Source organism: Orcinus orca, chromosome 1 (genome assembly GCF_937001465.1).
Source record: "Orcinus orca chromosome 1, mOrcOrc1.1, whole genome shotgun sequence".
Lineage (NCBI taxonomy): Eukaryota > Metazoa > Chordata > Mammalia > Artiodactyla > Delphinidae > Orcinus > Orcinus orca.
In genome coordinates, this window is record NC_064559.1 from 27,166,700 (window position 1) to 27,183,675 (window position 16,976).

The 16,976-nt window shown below is 34.4% G+C and overlaps 1 protein-coding gene across 11 annotated transcripts in view; it reads right to left on the reverse strand.

The window, feature by feature from the left end:
• The window catches only part of KCNT2 (potassium sodium-activated channel subfamily T member 2), a 413,914-nt gene that overhangs the window by 118,539 nt on the left and 278,399 nt on the right, over positions 1-16,976 (reverse strand). For all 11 annotated transcript variants that reach the window (XR_007476555.1, XM_049708188.1, XM_033415453.2 and 8 more), the window contains one exon: positions 8,983-9,091. Coding sequence is in view for 10 of the 11 variants with exons in the window: in XM_049708188.1 (XP_049564145.1) it covers positions 8,983-9,091 (109 nt within the window). In the remaining variant the exon portion in view is untranslated. The remainder of the gene's footprint in view (positions 1-8,982; positions 9,092-16,976) is intronic.

Here is a 16,976-nt window from a genome sequence, read left to right on the forward strand (position 1 = left end):
TTGTGCATTTGCATTGCTCTGCTGTATCTGTCACTTTAGTTGAGAACATCATAGTGAAGTCTTCGGGAAAGTTGTATTCTATAAATATTAATATTTAGGGATATAGGAGTTTCATAAGCTCCTATTGTTGTTATTCACATTTTATCATTTTGAGTATGTTTTTTGCTCTTTTAAAATTATGTGTAACTGGCAAGTTTCTTCACTGGCTGTCCATGTTGTCATTTGGTTTATTCTCAAGGTATGCAAACTAATCTTACCATAGCTAAAAGAAACTACATTAATAAAATAAATCTACTAGGGGAAACTTATAACACATTGCAAACATACATAAGCCATGTTTACATTGTGTTCTGCCTTGTGGTTTTTTTAGTTTTTGTGACCAGAATGGAACGTTTTCATTTTTGTATTTCCCGAACTCCTAACACAGTGCCTTACACTGTATGAATGCATGTGATTGTTATCGTGGGATGAATGAATGAATGACCAAACCATAACAATATTTTAACTCTATTCAGTGCTATTTTTAGCATGGGACTTCATTCATAACTTAAATTGACCAAAAAAAAAAAAAATGCTTCCAGATTCTGGGCTTCATTTAAAGAGTTTTGAGGTATCTCAATAAAAATGTGTTATCAAATTTTATTACTATGTCATTGTAGGCATTTTCTATTGACCACCATCTCTGAGGTGTGAGAGAAAATAATTATCTCACAACAGATTCCCCACAGGGCTGTAAGTATAGAGTAGCAGTGACTATAGATACAGGTCTCTTGATTTTCCATTTTGTAGGCTGAGGATATTAGCTACTCTCCCTTCTACATCTCCTCCCTACTTTTCTCTAAAATATCATTTGCTGTACCTTTTTACATTGTTGAAAATGCAAATATCTGTATTTTGTTCCCTGGCTATAAATAAATCAATGGCTTCAGATAAAAGTGGAGAACCCGTTGTACATCTCAAACTTATACGTTACATGTCAATTATAATAAAGCTGGAAAAAAAAAGTACAGAGAACCTGAGTTCAGTGATTACATTATTCGGATTATTGCAACATAGTTCATTTAAGAGTTCAGTGGAATGCTATAATTATATGAACTTCTCTGTATTCCCTGAGCAATTCAAGAGAGAATACAAAAAAAAAAAAAAATTCCTTACTTACTGACAACCTATTGTTCAGTATTATGGCACATTTTAATTTGATTTATTATAGTTTCTTTTTCATTTTCTTGGAGTTTATGACCACCTTTTTTTTTTCCAGTTGGGAGAGAAAACAGAAACTTCCTTTGCCACATCCCATTGTATATGTTGCTTTTAATCTAGTCCAGTCTCTTGTTGAGACTTGTCTGGCTTTTCCTATCTTGACCATAGCTTTTAGAAATCTTTGGTTTTAGCTATGGTACAGACATGTGACCTAGGTTCTACCAATTGGACACAAATGCGAGAGTTTATTCTGGAAGTGAGCTAAATGAGGAAACAGGCAGGCGAGGGGGCATCTATATTGTTGAGATGTCTGGCTGCAGAGGTAGCTGGCTCCCAGGATGTTCAGAGGTCAAAGTTCCTTATTGGGTTAGCTGTGAGGTGGGGTAGTGGGAACTGTTCGTGCATGTTGAGCCTAAATAAAGGCTAACTTTCCTGTTCTATGAGTTATCTATATTCCTCCATACACCTCTTTATAATCAGACTAGCTCAATGAATATCCTTGCCTAAAGTTAAGAATCCTAGTCAATATTGAGATTTCTCTTCCTTTCTACAACTTTAAGAGAATTCTTCTTCATCATTACTGCTTTATAATTTGGCAGTGTTATGTCTCTAGGTGTGGTTCTCTTTCATTCATTGTCATTCACAAGCAAGAAACCCGGTCTATTTAAAGATTTAAATCTCCCTTCTTCTGTTATAATTTCTTGCATTCTATTCTCTCCATCCTTTCTGGAATTCCCACCAAATCAGATATTACCTCTTTAAGATTGATCTCGTGTACTGTGAATTATTTTTCCTACATATTCTATCTCTTTCTCTTTTTTTAAATCTGAAATCCTCAAGATTTCTATGATGTTATCTTTCAAGGTTTTTATAATCACTCTGTTAATTTCAAAAGGTCTTTACTTTCTATTTCTCTACTATAACTCCTTTTCGTATCTTCCTGGGAGTAATAATTACAATTATTTTTAGCTATTCTGGATTTGTGTATTTATGTATTATGGCTTTTCCCATTATTATTGAAGAGAAAATCATATACTCCAGAATCATAATCAACAAATTTAAGTTAAATATTCTGAAAATTTTAAACTCTACAAATAAAGAAATTCCTCAGCATTTTATTCCTTTGAACAATCATTATCACCCTTTCATAATCCTTCAGTATTCTTGTGAACTATTATTTATACTTCTCTACTGTTCAAAAATACATTTGAATTTCTTTTTAATGTATTTTTGTTCTCATTTACTGTGACTCTCCTTGCTTCCAAACATTTGACTCTCCTTTCAAATGTTATAGTTTTTTGACCTTAGAAAAAATTGTTTCCTAGTGAGTAGAAGACCCAACATCCCTATTACCCCAAAACAATTCCAGTGTGAATACAGATATTGTTCTCTTCTAGCTGGATTTGTTCCCTTCATTTCAACCTGCATGCTGGCTGTCAGCAAATGACAGGAGCCATATTTCAAAGTTCTGAGTATAATATATAGGGATATTAAATAGATTCCCTTGTCTGTGAATATGATTTGTTAATTCATATTACACAGGTTACATCTTATATTAAGCAAGAAGGGCTCAAACTATCTAGTCTGGGGGTCTCTAAATGCCAGATTAAGAGGGTTGAACCCCAAACCCAAACTATATGCTGGCTTATAACTCAGACTAATTCATTCAGGAAAAATCTGATTTTTCCCAGTGGTAAATGTCTGACTAAACTTAATTATAGAGAAATGGTACTGTGGTGGATGAAACAGGGGTAACTTGTTCTGTATACAGAAATTCAATCAAAATGTGTCCTCTTCTTTCTAGGTATCTTGCACCCCAGAGCCTCACTGGGGGCTGGGATTTTGTCCTGCTGTATCACCTTCTAAACATATGCTGGGATGGAGGTTTCATCAAGTTTATTTACCCACTTTCCATCTTCTAGAAATTCACTGAAATCTCTTCTTTTTCACTGATAAAAGCTTATGACTTTTATTTATTTGGTATCATTTCAATGGAGCAGATGAGGAAGAGCAGATGAAGACAGTGGATCATAAACTACTTTGAAGCAGGGGCCTCAATGAATCATCTTTAGTATATCCTTTACTTCATTTACTTAACTAGTGTTTTTTGAGCATTCATGCTGTGAAACACTATAGAAGGTATAAGAATGAGTAAGACATGTTCTCCACCTTAAACGAAATTATACCCTATTATGTAGGAAAAAATAAAAGGACCATAACACATGCTCTGGCAGAACGTCATAAAATTCTATGTGAGTTTGTAGAAGGGAAAGATCACATTAAATTGGGGAGTTTAAAAATATTCTTGAGGAGATAGAATTTTCGAATTCTAGCAAAACCCTCTAGGAAGGCAGAAAAAATTCAAGGCAGAGGGAACAACGTTAAAAAAAGATGTAGAAGGCGGAAACCGCAAAGTATATTTAGGATCATGTTATTTGGAGAACACGATACATATGAGTATCATGAGAAATAAGGATATAAAAATAAATTAGTACTAGAGCATACAGGGCTTTAAATAAATAAAATGGATATACTTAAATCTAATTTGATAATGAAAGATGAGCTATTAAAGCCTTTCCAAGCAGAGGACTGTCAGACTGAGCAGGACCTGTATTTCTCAAGATATGTTTAATAGAATAATGTTCTAGTTAATCTTTTTTTTTTTTTTTTTTTGCGGTACGCGGGCCTCTCACCGTTGTGGCCTCTCCAGTTGCGGAGCACAGGCTCTGGATGTGCAGGCTCAGCGGCCATGGCTCACGGGCCCAGCCGATCCGCAGCATGTGGGATCTTCCCAGACCGGGGCACGAACCCGTGTCCCCTGCATCGGCAGGCGGACTCTCAGCCACTGTGCCACCAGGGAAGCCCTCTAGTTAATCTTTTAATAGGCGTGATTAGGAAAAACATTTCTCGGGTAATCAAACAGATTTTGGATACACCTAATAAAATGTAGTTCTGTGGAGATTTTCAGTCCATGTTAGTTTATATAAAAGAAAAATGAGTAACCTTCAGAGGTATATCGTTTCCCTTTCTTGCAATTACCCCATTCAGACCTCCAGTCTTGAAGTGTGTGTGTGTGTGCGTGTGTGTGCGTGTGTGTGTGTGTGTGTGTGTGTGTGTGTGATGGGAGAAATGGAGACAGGACCACCAGGGATATACAATCTTTCTTAATTGCCATGATCAAAGAAGCAGCTTTCTGTGGAACCAGCAGAACTATCTGCTGTGCAATAGAGCTTTCATTATTTTTCTTTCTTATCTTCCTGGACAAACTTAATGAAGTGGCGGCCTTCGACCAGGCTTCACTTTCTTATCATCTCCTTATTTGTTCACACTATCTCAAAATGAGAAAGTCTCCATCGTCCAAAATTGTTTTCTCAGAACTTCCCAGAGACCAGTGACCTACTAATTCTGTTTGTCTTCTCCACCTTAAATCGTCTGTATTGTCAACCATCCAGTTCTTTCTAGAAATCCTTGCTCCTTTTTGTTCTGTTAGGCTATACTATAGTTGCTGTCCTTTTCTTCCATCTGTTTCCTAAGGAAAAGCCTTAAGTGGTCATTTTCCCCAAATCCCCACCATTTCTGCTTTCACCTCTGTGGCCCTGAATAACCCTGATCTCTCCTCCGGAACCAAGAGTAGCAGTAATTTCCACGAGCAATGATACCCGCATCAGAAAGCAAATAGATCCAATACCAAACTCCTTTCTCCTGCACAAACCACACATTTTATAGTTCTCTACTGTCAAACCTCAGTGTGTAAAGGGATTTTTTTCTTTTTTTCTCTTTTCTACATCCATAACTCATCAGTGGCCAAGTTGTGTAAATTCTAACTTTGCAATATTTTTCTTATCAATTCTCTCTTTCCTTCCCATTGAGGATCACTAAGAGCAAAAATATTACCTCTTGGATGGGATTAATGAAATAAATAAATATTTTCATGGAAGTAAATGGAAAGGAAAAGAAAAAATTAAATTTTGATAGAGACAAAATGTCATCAAGATGGGCCAATTGAAGGTCTACTAACTGTTCTGATAATTTGGCATCTCCTTGCTAAAATCATCACCTGTTTGACAGCCTACAGTGATATCGATCCAAAGAATAAACTTCTGTTCCTCTTTCTAATGCGTTTGCCAAATAATTCAAAATGTTAATTTAATTGACAATAAGAAATACCTCTGCCAAGAGCACTGAGTCCTCAAATGTAAATGAAGTGAGTGAGAGGGGAAAACTATGAAGGGCTAAAATACAGAGTAAACTTGAATGAACAAAAGGAGCACAGTTATTCAAAGTCACCTAAAGTTAGCATCATCTAGTTGACTCACAGATCAAATAGAACAAGATGAGTCCATTAACATCTAGGAAAAGAAAATGTAAGATCATGACAGCATTAATGAGCCTTGGGAGATATTGTTCAGGGTCCCAGCTAAGTTGCTCCAGAGACTCCAAAATATTTTTAAAATTAATATTCCCCATAGAAAAGTACAGAGGTAGGCAATTCGTACTTAATATATGGTTTCCATCTTTCTCCCCATTATCACGGGCTAGAGGAAGAGAACTAAGAAAAGGACGAAGGTGTTTTTTAAGTGAGCAAGTCTAATTCTAAGGCTGAATTAGGAACTCCATTCTCAGACCTAAGGCAGGTCTGTCACTAAAAGAGCTGACCTTTCTATCTCTAACTCCTGTTTCCTTTGTCTATTTTATTTGTTCCAGAACTCATATTTATTATTTTCCTTAAATACCCATAATCTACAGAGCACTTAATTTTAAAATATATTTTTAAGTTAGACTATTTTAGGTTTTGTATTATATTTATGTCTGTGTTTGTTGGGTCTTAATGTGTTTAGCTTGTCAATATCAACTATTTTTAGTCAAAAATCACCATTAAAAGTTAATTTATGATATGATGAACTTCTAATAATATTATTCTCTCTCCTTTTTTAATGGGGAAATTTGAGTATTATCGTAAGCTTTTTTTTCAACTAGTGGTTTGATAATCTTTGCATAAAGCATTTCCTAGACTATTCAACATTTTCCCCATTATACTACTTAATTCAGCTCCCGAGTTTGTTCTCTTATTATTAAATCAATATGTTTGAGCTCTCTGATTTCTGCTGATGCTCAAAGGCAAAATTTCAAACATATTCTGTTAATAACTGAATCTTAACTACACCTTCATTTAACTCATAATACAGAAGACAATACAAATTACTTTAGTCATACAATATTCTTAATAAAATATAATAGGTATTTTAAATTAAGTGATCTGTTTGGATGACTATTTATATTCAAGTGATGGTATTTATCTGTTTAAAGATCTGAATAGGTTTTTCTTCAAAGGTGATATAAAAGTGGTCAATAAACACATGAACTAATGCTCAACATTATTAGTAATCAGCAAAATGCAAATCAAAACCACGAGACAGCACTTTATATCCACTAGGACAGTTATGATGCAAAAGGCAGATGATAACAAGCATTGATGAGGACATGAAGAAATTGGAACCATGATACACTGCTGGTGTCAATGTAAGATGCTATAATCCCTTCAGAAAACATTCTGGCAGTTCCTAAAAAAGGCTAAATTGAGTTACCCGATGACCTGGCAATTCCACTCCTAGATATAGACCCAAAGAAATTAAAGCACATGTCCACACAAGAATCTTTACATTAATATTAAGACCTGCCTTATTCACAATGTCGTAAACAGCCCAAATATCCATCTGCTGATGAATAGGAAAGTAAAATGAAATACACCCATACAATGGAAAATTATTCAGTTATAAAAAGGAATGAAGTAGTAATGCATATTACAATATGGATGAACTTTAAAAACATTATGCCAAGTGAAAGAAGCCAGTCCAAAAAACAAAAAAGCACATATTGTATGATTCCATTTATATGCAATATGCATTGTCCAGAATAGGAAAATCTATAGAGACAGGGTAAGATTAGCCTATGGTTGAAAGAGTTTGGATACAATGTGGGCGGTTGCAAAAAGGTAAAGAATTTCTTTATGGGATGATGAAAATATTAGGAGTTAGCAGCGATAGTTGCACAGTTCTATGAATATACTAAAAATATTACATTGTATACTTTAATGTGTTAATTATATGGTATGTGAACTATATCTCAATAAAGCTGCTATAAAGAGGGTTATTTTGGTAGACTAAGGCATTTATTGTATCACTTAACTGGAAAATAATTTTGCAGGTCAATCTTACTTACGGGAAATCCTTAATTATGTGGTAACAATGTATTCAACAACATCACTTTCATTTTTAATATGACAAAATTCATTAGAGTATATCAGGAAAAGTCCTATTTTAAGTGTCGCTGAAATTCTTTTTAAATTTATGTTAAGTGCAATTTGTTCACCAGGCAATATTGTGTGCCAATAAATAATATTTACTAGGAGTTGGAAAATGTAATTTAACCGATCTATAAATACTAATGTGTGTTAGTGGTGATGGGCCTCATTTTATCATTTGTGCAAGAGAGAAGCTGGGCTAGATATTCAGCTCTAAAGCTGTATGATTCTATGACAAAGATGGATGACAAAATAATGAAGCCATATGATAAGTTCTATGAACATTCAATTAGTTGGTGACAAAACAGCTTTCAGTATTTTATTTAATTCCATCAAAATGCTAAGTATGTCCATCAAAGAAAATCAATTTCATCCATGATCCTGTTACATCCTTTCCACTGCAAATCTTAAAGGCTTATAAATTTATAGAATAGAAACATTTATATTCAGAACTTTGAGAAAATTGCTCCTGGGAAAATCTTTCTGTCTCAATAGAACAGAGACGTAACTAAAGGTAAGAGAGTAAAATCCACTTAAAATACCAGAGCGCATTTACTATTTTTCAATTAGCAATTTTCTCCGTCCAGTACTAAATCCCAGGAAAGAATTTTCCTTTTCCTTGACTTATTTGATTCGGCACTTCACTTAAATAACTATTAATTAACTCACTAAATTTAAATTTTCATAACTACAAGCACCATGGTGGCATTTACTTAGAAAATCAACATTTTGTCTAAAATACCAAGTAAGGAATATGAAAAGTACGAAATTCAGTGCAACATTGTCTTTAAATAAGGGCAGTGACTATGTTCGCTGATTGTATTTTACTCGATTATGCAAGTCAAAAACAACCTCTATATTTTATGAAACTCTATCAAAATAAACAAATAGGAAAAAATGTTTTGATGATATAATTTCCCTCAATAGCCTGAAATTCATATTAAACATTATTTCTTTTATACTACATTAGCTGATTTTATCAACTACTTTGTTATCATTCCATAATAATTATAAAATTTTAATTTTGAGCTCATTTGTGCACATGTAGCTTTCAGATAAAAACTTACCTCAGAAACAGAAAAAAACCAGCTTTAAGGACATACAGTAATGACTGCTGTCATCCTGTTTTTACAAGTTTTATTTGAGAATTACTAATCTTGAAAATAGAAACAATGCCCTAATCCTAGGCCTGACAAGTGACGAAGACATAAAATTTAGGATGAAACAAATTATATCAAGATTAGTTAGAAAAGACAGCAAATCACTGTCAATTCCCTATATGGCTTGGACCCTACAACAGTTTTGTATCTGTCTGTCTCTCTACCTATCTATCTGTCAGATGATGATAACTCACACAAATACAAGTATAGGTACATATCTAGCTGTATACCTAGGCTTACTACTGTATTTCTAAATCACATAACTGCACTTATATGTTTTATAATTTAAAATGCATTATCTTAAAGAAAAAATATACTTACTGCCCTCTAGAGGTATGAACCAGTAGTGTAATAAGTGTAGATGTTGCTGGGCATATACAGTTTAAAGCTAACATGGCGTATTTAAACTCTTCTTCACAAACAACATGATCTGTTTGAAATAAAATAGGTAAATTAGAATAATTTACCTTGGGATAGTAGTATTTTAAAATAATATGAAAAATAAAACAATGAATAAAATTACAAAACTTTCCATATAAACACACTTGTTTTAGAGAGGTTTTTACATGTGCAAATTTATCCCCAGGAAAAATGATTCATAAGAGAGAGTACTAGACTATGAGGTAAGTTATTGAGGTATGGAGGATCTGGCCCCAGACCTGTCTTTACTAAAATTGACAGCCTTTGGCAAAATGCTTATTTTTCCTGTGCCTCATCTGTACAAGGAGGTAACATGTAGGTAGGTTAGAGGTACAGTCTGGATAATAAACCAGAGACTATATAAAGTCTCCTTTACTTCTGATAATTCTATGGTATGAAATACAATAGTACTGATTTATAACATAATTGATTTATCAACTTCATAGTCAACATAAAGACTTAGAAAGTGATTATTAAAAAATGTGGCAGATAATATTTGCACAACATACAAGTAATAGATTTTTATAATCAAAACAACCATAATTACCAATCAATAAAAATTAATCCTGAAATAAATATAAATTTAAATTATACTTTAACCTCAGGACCTAGGTCAAAAATTCAAAAGATGATAGAGTCCAGTCAGAAAAGATAATAAATGGCATAAAAAGAAATCCAATGACATAAAAACAATAAAGAGTGTTAGAAAAGATGGCACGTAAGGGGGCGCAGTCATATTAAAGGGGGGTGGTGCTACTCAGCCCAAGTATATTATTTTCATGCAAGAATGAGGGCCTGGATGCCATATACTTAATTTTCCACAGAAATCATATTTTAGAGAAGCAATTAAAGTTTGTTTGGGAAAAAAGCTGTTTGTTTTGGGGAAAAAAACTTCCCTTCCAAGTAAACTGTTATAGCTGGTATTGGAAATAAAGACTGTTTAAAGTTCTAATTAAATAAATATTCTTAGGCAGAAAATAGCAGTTTTAGCTAAATTAAGAAATAGAAGGTTGAATAGTGAGTCGGATCTATAAAATGAATACATACACCATACAATTTATGAAGAAACAAGATTACTTGGGAAATGGTTCATCAAATGCTCCAGACAGATAAATAATAACATTACTCCAATTTGTATAACATGAGTTAGCATATGAAAGAGCCCATTATTTTTTTCTTTTTCCTTCATTTCCTTATTCATTTTTTTTCTTTCACCTTTTATGGAAGAAATTCTATGCTATGGTTACATATCAGGATTTACTCTTAAAAAAATCAAGAATCTGCTAACAATGTCTCTTTCTTTGTTTCTCTTTCCTCTTTTTTTGCTTGTCAAATATATTATAATGATAATTTTTAAGGAAAATCTCAAAAATACATAACCATGATACTTAATATTTGGCAGGAAGGCAGGTAGATTCAAAATTCAATTTTGAATGTGGAAAAGTATACAAAAATATTTGCAAAATAACAGTGACTTAAACCACTATTTCAATATTTCTCAAAATAATTTTTGAGTGTGTATGACCTATCTATGAAAATAAAGTAACAAAACTGCTAAATGAAGAGTGTTATTACTTTAGAATCATATGATAGCCATACATATGGGGTCCATAAATCTTAAACCAAAAATTGAGCATATGATTTAAGAAAAATGTTTACACGTATTATGACATGAGATAGACTACCAGAAAATTTAGAAGGTAAGTTTACCATGTATGCAAAACCACATGCAATTATTAACTTTCCCTTGGTTTAATGTACAAACCATATTTCTTCTAGTAGGGGACCATGAGAAAATGTGATAGCTCTGTGATAGCTGAAAAATATTCCATCTTATTTCCCTTCAGTGGTTAAAAAGTAAAAAATTGGGTCCCCTTCCTTCCCTTTTCCTCACTTAATGTGTTCATCTGTGTTTGGTTGGGAATGGTTGATGGAAGATCATGTTGCACTCGCTAATTTTTCAAAAACTATACTAATCTGTGGGAAATGGAAAGAAGAGAAAGATTAGTAAGTTTTAGGTACTAATTTTTATTTCTGCATATGCTTTTTTCTACAAGTAAGTAAAGTTTTTACAGTGTCTATTAGCCTATCCAGCACTGTACATATTACTGGAGGCTATTTTACACATAAATACAAAGTAGGTTCTGCATTATTTTAGTAAATACTGAATTATTTAGAAAGAAAACCACTGTATGAATTAAGAGAAAGTTTATTTTGTTTAGTATTGTATGTGAGTCATTAATACAAATTTAAGATGTGATCATTAATAATAAGTATGTGCCCACTACTGTCAGTGTCAGTAGTGGGCACGTACTAATTGGTGCAAGCAATTGTCTCTCTTGCATTGCCTCTTTTTGGTTATTCATACCTGGGCATTTACATATTGAAATATACACTTCCTTACTATTAATTATTTCCCTCTCTTTCTCCTTCATATTACAATTAGGACATTATATTAACTATTTAAAACGTGTTCATATAGATGTTTACATTTACTCTGAATTTCATTCCAGGATAGTAAAGGAAATGTTACAAAATATTTATCATAAAAAAGAGGTATTGGATCAGATACGTTGAAAACAATCGTCTTAGATTAATGAGTTAATTGTATATAATGTTGGGATTCCTTGTTAGATAATAAGAAAAATCAGTACTCTTTTTATAAAGAAAACATCTATGTAATCAATAAGGATGATTGTATAATCTCCAAAATATACAAACAGCTCAGGCAGCTCAATATCAAAAAAATAAACAACCCAATTAAAAAATGGGTGGAAGACCTAAATAGACATTTCTCCAAAGAAGACATACAGATGGCCAGCAAACACATGAAAAGATGTTCAACATCACTAATTATTAGAGAAATGCAAATCAAAACTACAATAAGGTATCACCTCACACCTGTCAGAATTGCCATCATCAAAAAATCTACAAAAAATAATTTCTGGAGAGGGTGTTGAGAAAAGGGAACCCTCATGAATTTTTGGTGGGAATGTAAATTGATACAGCCACTATGGAGATTCCTTAAAAAACTTAAAATAGAACTACCATATGACCCAGCAATCCCACTACTGGGCATATACCCAGAGAAAACCATAATTCAAAAAGACACATGCACCTCAATGTTCACTGCAGCACTGTTTACAATAAGCAGGACATGGAAGCAACCTAGGTGCCCATCAACAGATGAATGGATAAAGAAGATGTGGCACATATATACAATGGAATATTACTCAGCCATAAAAAGAAACGAAATTGAGTTACTTGTAGTGAGATGGATGCACCTAGAGTCTGTCATACAGAGTGAAGTAAGTCAGAAAGAGAAAAAAAATACCGTAGCCTAACACATATATATGGAATCTAAAAAAAAAAAAAAAACATGGTTATGAAGAACCTAGGGTCAGGACAGGAATAAAGACGCAGACATAGAGAATGGACTTGAGGACACGGGGAGGGGGAAGGGTAAGCTGGGACGAAGTGAGAGAGTGGCATGGACATATATACACTACCAAACGTAAAATAGATAGCTAGTGGGAAGCAGCCTCATAGCACAGGGAGGTCAGCTCAGTGCTTTGCGACCACCTAGAGGGGTGGGATAGGCAGAATGGGAGGGAGATGCAAGAGGAAGGAGATATGGGGATATAGGTATATGTATAGCTGATTCACTTTGTTATAAAGAAGAAACTAACACACCATTGTAAAGCAATTATACTCCAATAAAGATGTTAAAAAATAAATAATTAAAATTTAAAAAAAAAAGAAAATGTGGTACATATATACAATGGAATATTACTCATCCATAAAAAGGAACAAAACTGGGTCACTTGTAGAGACATGGCTGGACCCAGAGGCTGTCATACAGAGGTAAGTAAGTCAGAAACAAAAAACGAATATCGTATATTAATGCATATATGTGGAATCTGAAAAAATTGGTATAGACAAACAAGATTTTGTTTACAAAGCAGACATAGAGACACAGACGTAGAGAACAAATGTATGGATACCAAGGGGGAAAGGGGGGAGTGGGATGAATTGTGAGATTGGGATTGACATATATACACTATTGATACTATGTATATAATAGATAACTAATGAGAACCTACTGTATAGCACAAGGAACTCTATTCAGTTCTCTGTGGTGACCTAAATGAGAAGGAAATCCAAAAAAGAGGGGATATATGTACACGTACAGCTGATTCACTTTGCTGTACAGTATAAACTAACACAATATTGTAAAGCAACTATACCCCAATAAAAATTTTTAAAAAAATTAAGTTCAGTGCGGGGATTGCTACCAAATAATTTCAGGTCAGGTCGGATTTTAACACCAACACAAATACTAAAATATTTTCTTTTTTCAGAATTTTCTGGATTGGGGATTACAGCTAAGGGATGCCAGACCTTTATTCAAACTCTGATAATCTCTCACCGGGGGTAACAAAACAGCTTCTGAATTGCTCTTCCTGTTCTCCAATTCTTCAGCATCCCACCTATCACCCTTCTAAAACTGTGTTGGCCAATACAGTTGCCTCAGTCATAGAAAGGAATGAAATAATGCCATTTACAGCAACATGGATAGACCCAGAGATTACCATACTAATAAGAATGACACAAATGAACTTACATACAAAACAGAAGTAGACCCACAGACATAAAAAACAAACATGATAATCAAAGGGGAAAGCAGGGGGAGGGATAAATTAGGAGTTTAGGGATTAACCTATACACACTACTATATATAAAACAGATAACCAACAAGGACCCACTGTATAGCACAGGGAACTCTACTCAATATTTTCCAATAACCTATAAGGGAAAAGGATCTGAGAAAAAATAGATATATACGTATGAATAACTGAATCACTTTGCTGTACACCTGAAATGAACACATTGCAAATCAAGTATACTTCGATAAAATAATTAATTACATAAAATAAAAATGAAACTGTGCTGGCCAATACAGTTGCCTCTGCTACATGTGGCTATTTACATTTAAATAAACTAAAATTAAACAGAAATAAAAGTTCAATAACAATTAAGTTCTCAATAATACTTGTGACTACTGGCTAGGTATTAGACAAGGCAAATACAGAACATTTCCATTATCAACAATAACTAGAGAGTGCTGTTTGATCTGCCAAATGGATTAATGACCTTTCATAAATCCTAAAGCTTATAGACTATATTTCGAATTCCTTAAAATGTCATTCCTAGATTGTCAGAATTTGGGTAATCTTACTAACATATCAGTCTTTTCATGCCTCTTCCCAGCCATATTGCTACTAAAATTGTTTATCTATAATAACAGGAAAAAAGGTAGAATATATGGGCGTTCTACCTTCAGGTTGGTGGGTAGATGTGTAGACAGACGTTTACGAAAATTTTGTTCTTCTTCCAATCGTTCTACTTTCTTAGTAAAATAGGTGGAAATGATTATTGGGGAAGAGGTTGGAGGTGAGAGAGAAAATATGGTATCACTGTTTAAGAGCATGGGAGAAGAAACAGAATTGAGGGACAGAATGATCGTTTGGCAGCTTCTAGACCCCGAAAAATTAGTGATCATGAATTTAATGGAGGAATAGCCTGCAGGTCGTCTTTTGTTTGGTTTCCTCTGGCCACAGTCAAATGCATGGAAGTAAACACCTAGAAGACAGAGTTGTTCACTAGAGTTGGTTTCTGACAAACAAGTCTAACTAATGGAAGGTCAACGAACTAGGCTGAATTGAAATTATGGGTTCTAAAGGTGTGCTATGGGATGCAAACAGGTTAAGAAGGGAAGACAGGACCAACAGGTGAAAACTTGGTCGAAACAACAAATTGCAAGTCCCAGTGTAGTCAAAAGATTGTTGGAGTTCTGTATTAGAGGACATGAACTAGAAAGATAGGGGGTGGTGGTCACAGAGGAGGGGGCTAGGAATAGCCACGATAGAAGGCTCACATTTACATGATCTAGGGAATATGTCTCTGGAAGTGGGTGCAGAGATAAGACGTGGGCAAAAACACTGAAAGAAGGGAAATCACCGAAACACAAGCCTAGGGCACTGAAAGAAGCATTTTCCTGGCTATCCATACCATTAACTATTATGACCAAGCAGTGTGGAAAAGAGGGACAGTGAGTTAGGAGATTGGGCAGTTTTTCAGCTCATTTTTTTTCATCAGCTACTTACATTTCCTTTTGGGGACATTTCAAGCCACAAACTGCCAATTTTTATCAAGTGATTTTCTAATTAAAAACTGGTCATCATCAAAAAATCTACAAACAATAAATGCTGGAGAGAGTGTGGAGAAAAGGGAACCTTCCTACACTACTGATGGGAATTTAAATTGGTGCAGCCACTGTGGAGAATAGTATGGAGATTCCTTAAAAAACTAAAAATAGAGCTACCATATGATTGATCCAGCAAACCCACTCCTGGGCATATATCCGGAGCAAACCATAATTCAAAAAGATACATGCAACCCAATGTTCATTGCAGCACTATTTACAATAGCCAGGTCATGGAAGCAACCTAAATGTCCATTGATGGAGGAATGGATAAAGAAGATGTGGCACATATATACAATGGAATATTACTCAGCCATAAAAAAGAACAAAAATGGGTCATTTGTAGAGACATGGATGGACCTAGAGACTGTCATACTGAGTGAAGTAAGTCAGACACAGAAAGACAAATATCATATATCACTTGTATGTGGAATCTAAAAAAAAAAGGGTACAAGTGAACTTATTTACAAAACAGAAGTAGAGGCACAGATGCAGAAAACAAACTTATAGTTACCACAGGATAAGGAGAGGGGGATAAACTGGGAGATTGGGATTGACATATACACACTACTATATATAAAATAGATAACTAATAAGAACCTGCTGTATAGCACAGGGAACTCTACTCAATACTCTGTAGTGATCTATATGGGAAAAGAATCTAAAAAAAAAAAAAAAAACAAGAGTGGATATATGTATAACTGATTCACTTTGCTGTACATCTGAAACTAACAACCCTGTAAATCAACTATACTCCAATAAAATTTTTTTAAAAGATTAAGTTATATAAAATTTAAGTACTATAGAGATGCATAATGTAGAATTATATCTGTGACAGAAATTGCTGTCTTTCCCTATTATCCATTTTCCCTTCTGAATGCAGAAACTACCTTTCGATGGAGACACGTATGGGAGAGGTATCAGAAAGGGCAAGAATACTAACGTGGGTGACAGCACCTTGCTGATTTTAGTAAGGTGACAGATGATCTGGGGCAAAAATCGATCACTCTGCAAGCGGAGAGAAAAGGGAAAATTGCTTGAAGCCAGAAACCTAGGAGTCCAGGAATCCGGACAGTTGCAGAACCAAAACAGTGAACTGTACCCTAAATCATGGGAGATGACACTGTCTTTCAGAATCTTTATCAGTGACCTCCTTTTAAGACTTTTCAGCTAGATCAATAAAGCTGGACCTAATGTGGGGATCAGATAAAGGTGCTGTGCTGCCTTCCCACCCAATAAACCTATTGTTTCAGATGATGCCGAGGTAGTTGCCATGACAACCAAGAGGGTGATACAGACACGGCAACAAAAGCCAGTAAATATGGCAAGTGCAAGAAAGTTCTTAGAAAAGAACTTTGAGCACAATTATTGACGCATAGAAAGGACTGGAGGAAATCTGTTCTAATTTCAACGTTCTCTGTAGCCACAGAAGATAGTGACCAAGGATCTATGCTTATGAATAGACAAAGGAGTTATTTTCTAAGAGCAGGATGGGTGTCTAATCAAAAAAAATTACTGCAAGGTCTCTGCAATTCATGTCCCACAGGATTTCACCATTCCTATGGAACAATGTCTGCTGTGTGTCTCCCTTTCTTTTTCCAAAACCCACTATTTTATCACCCCTATCTTG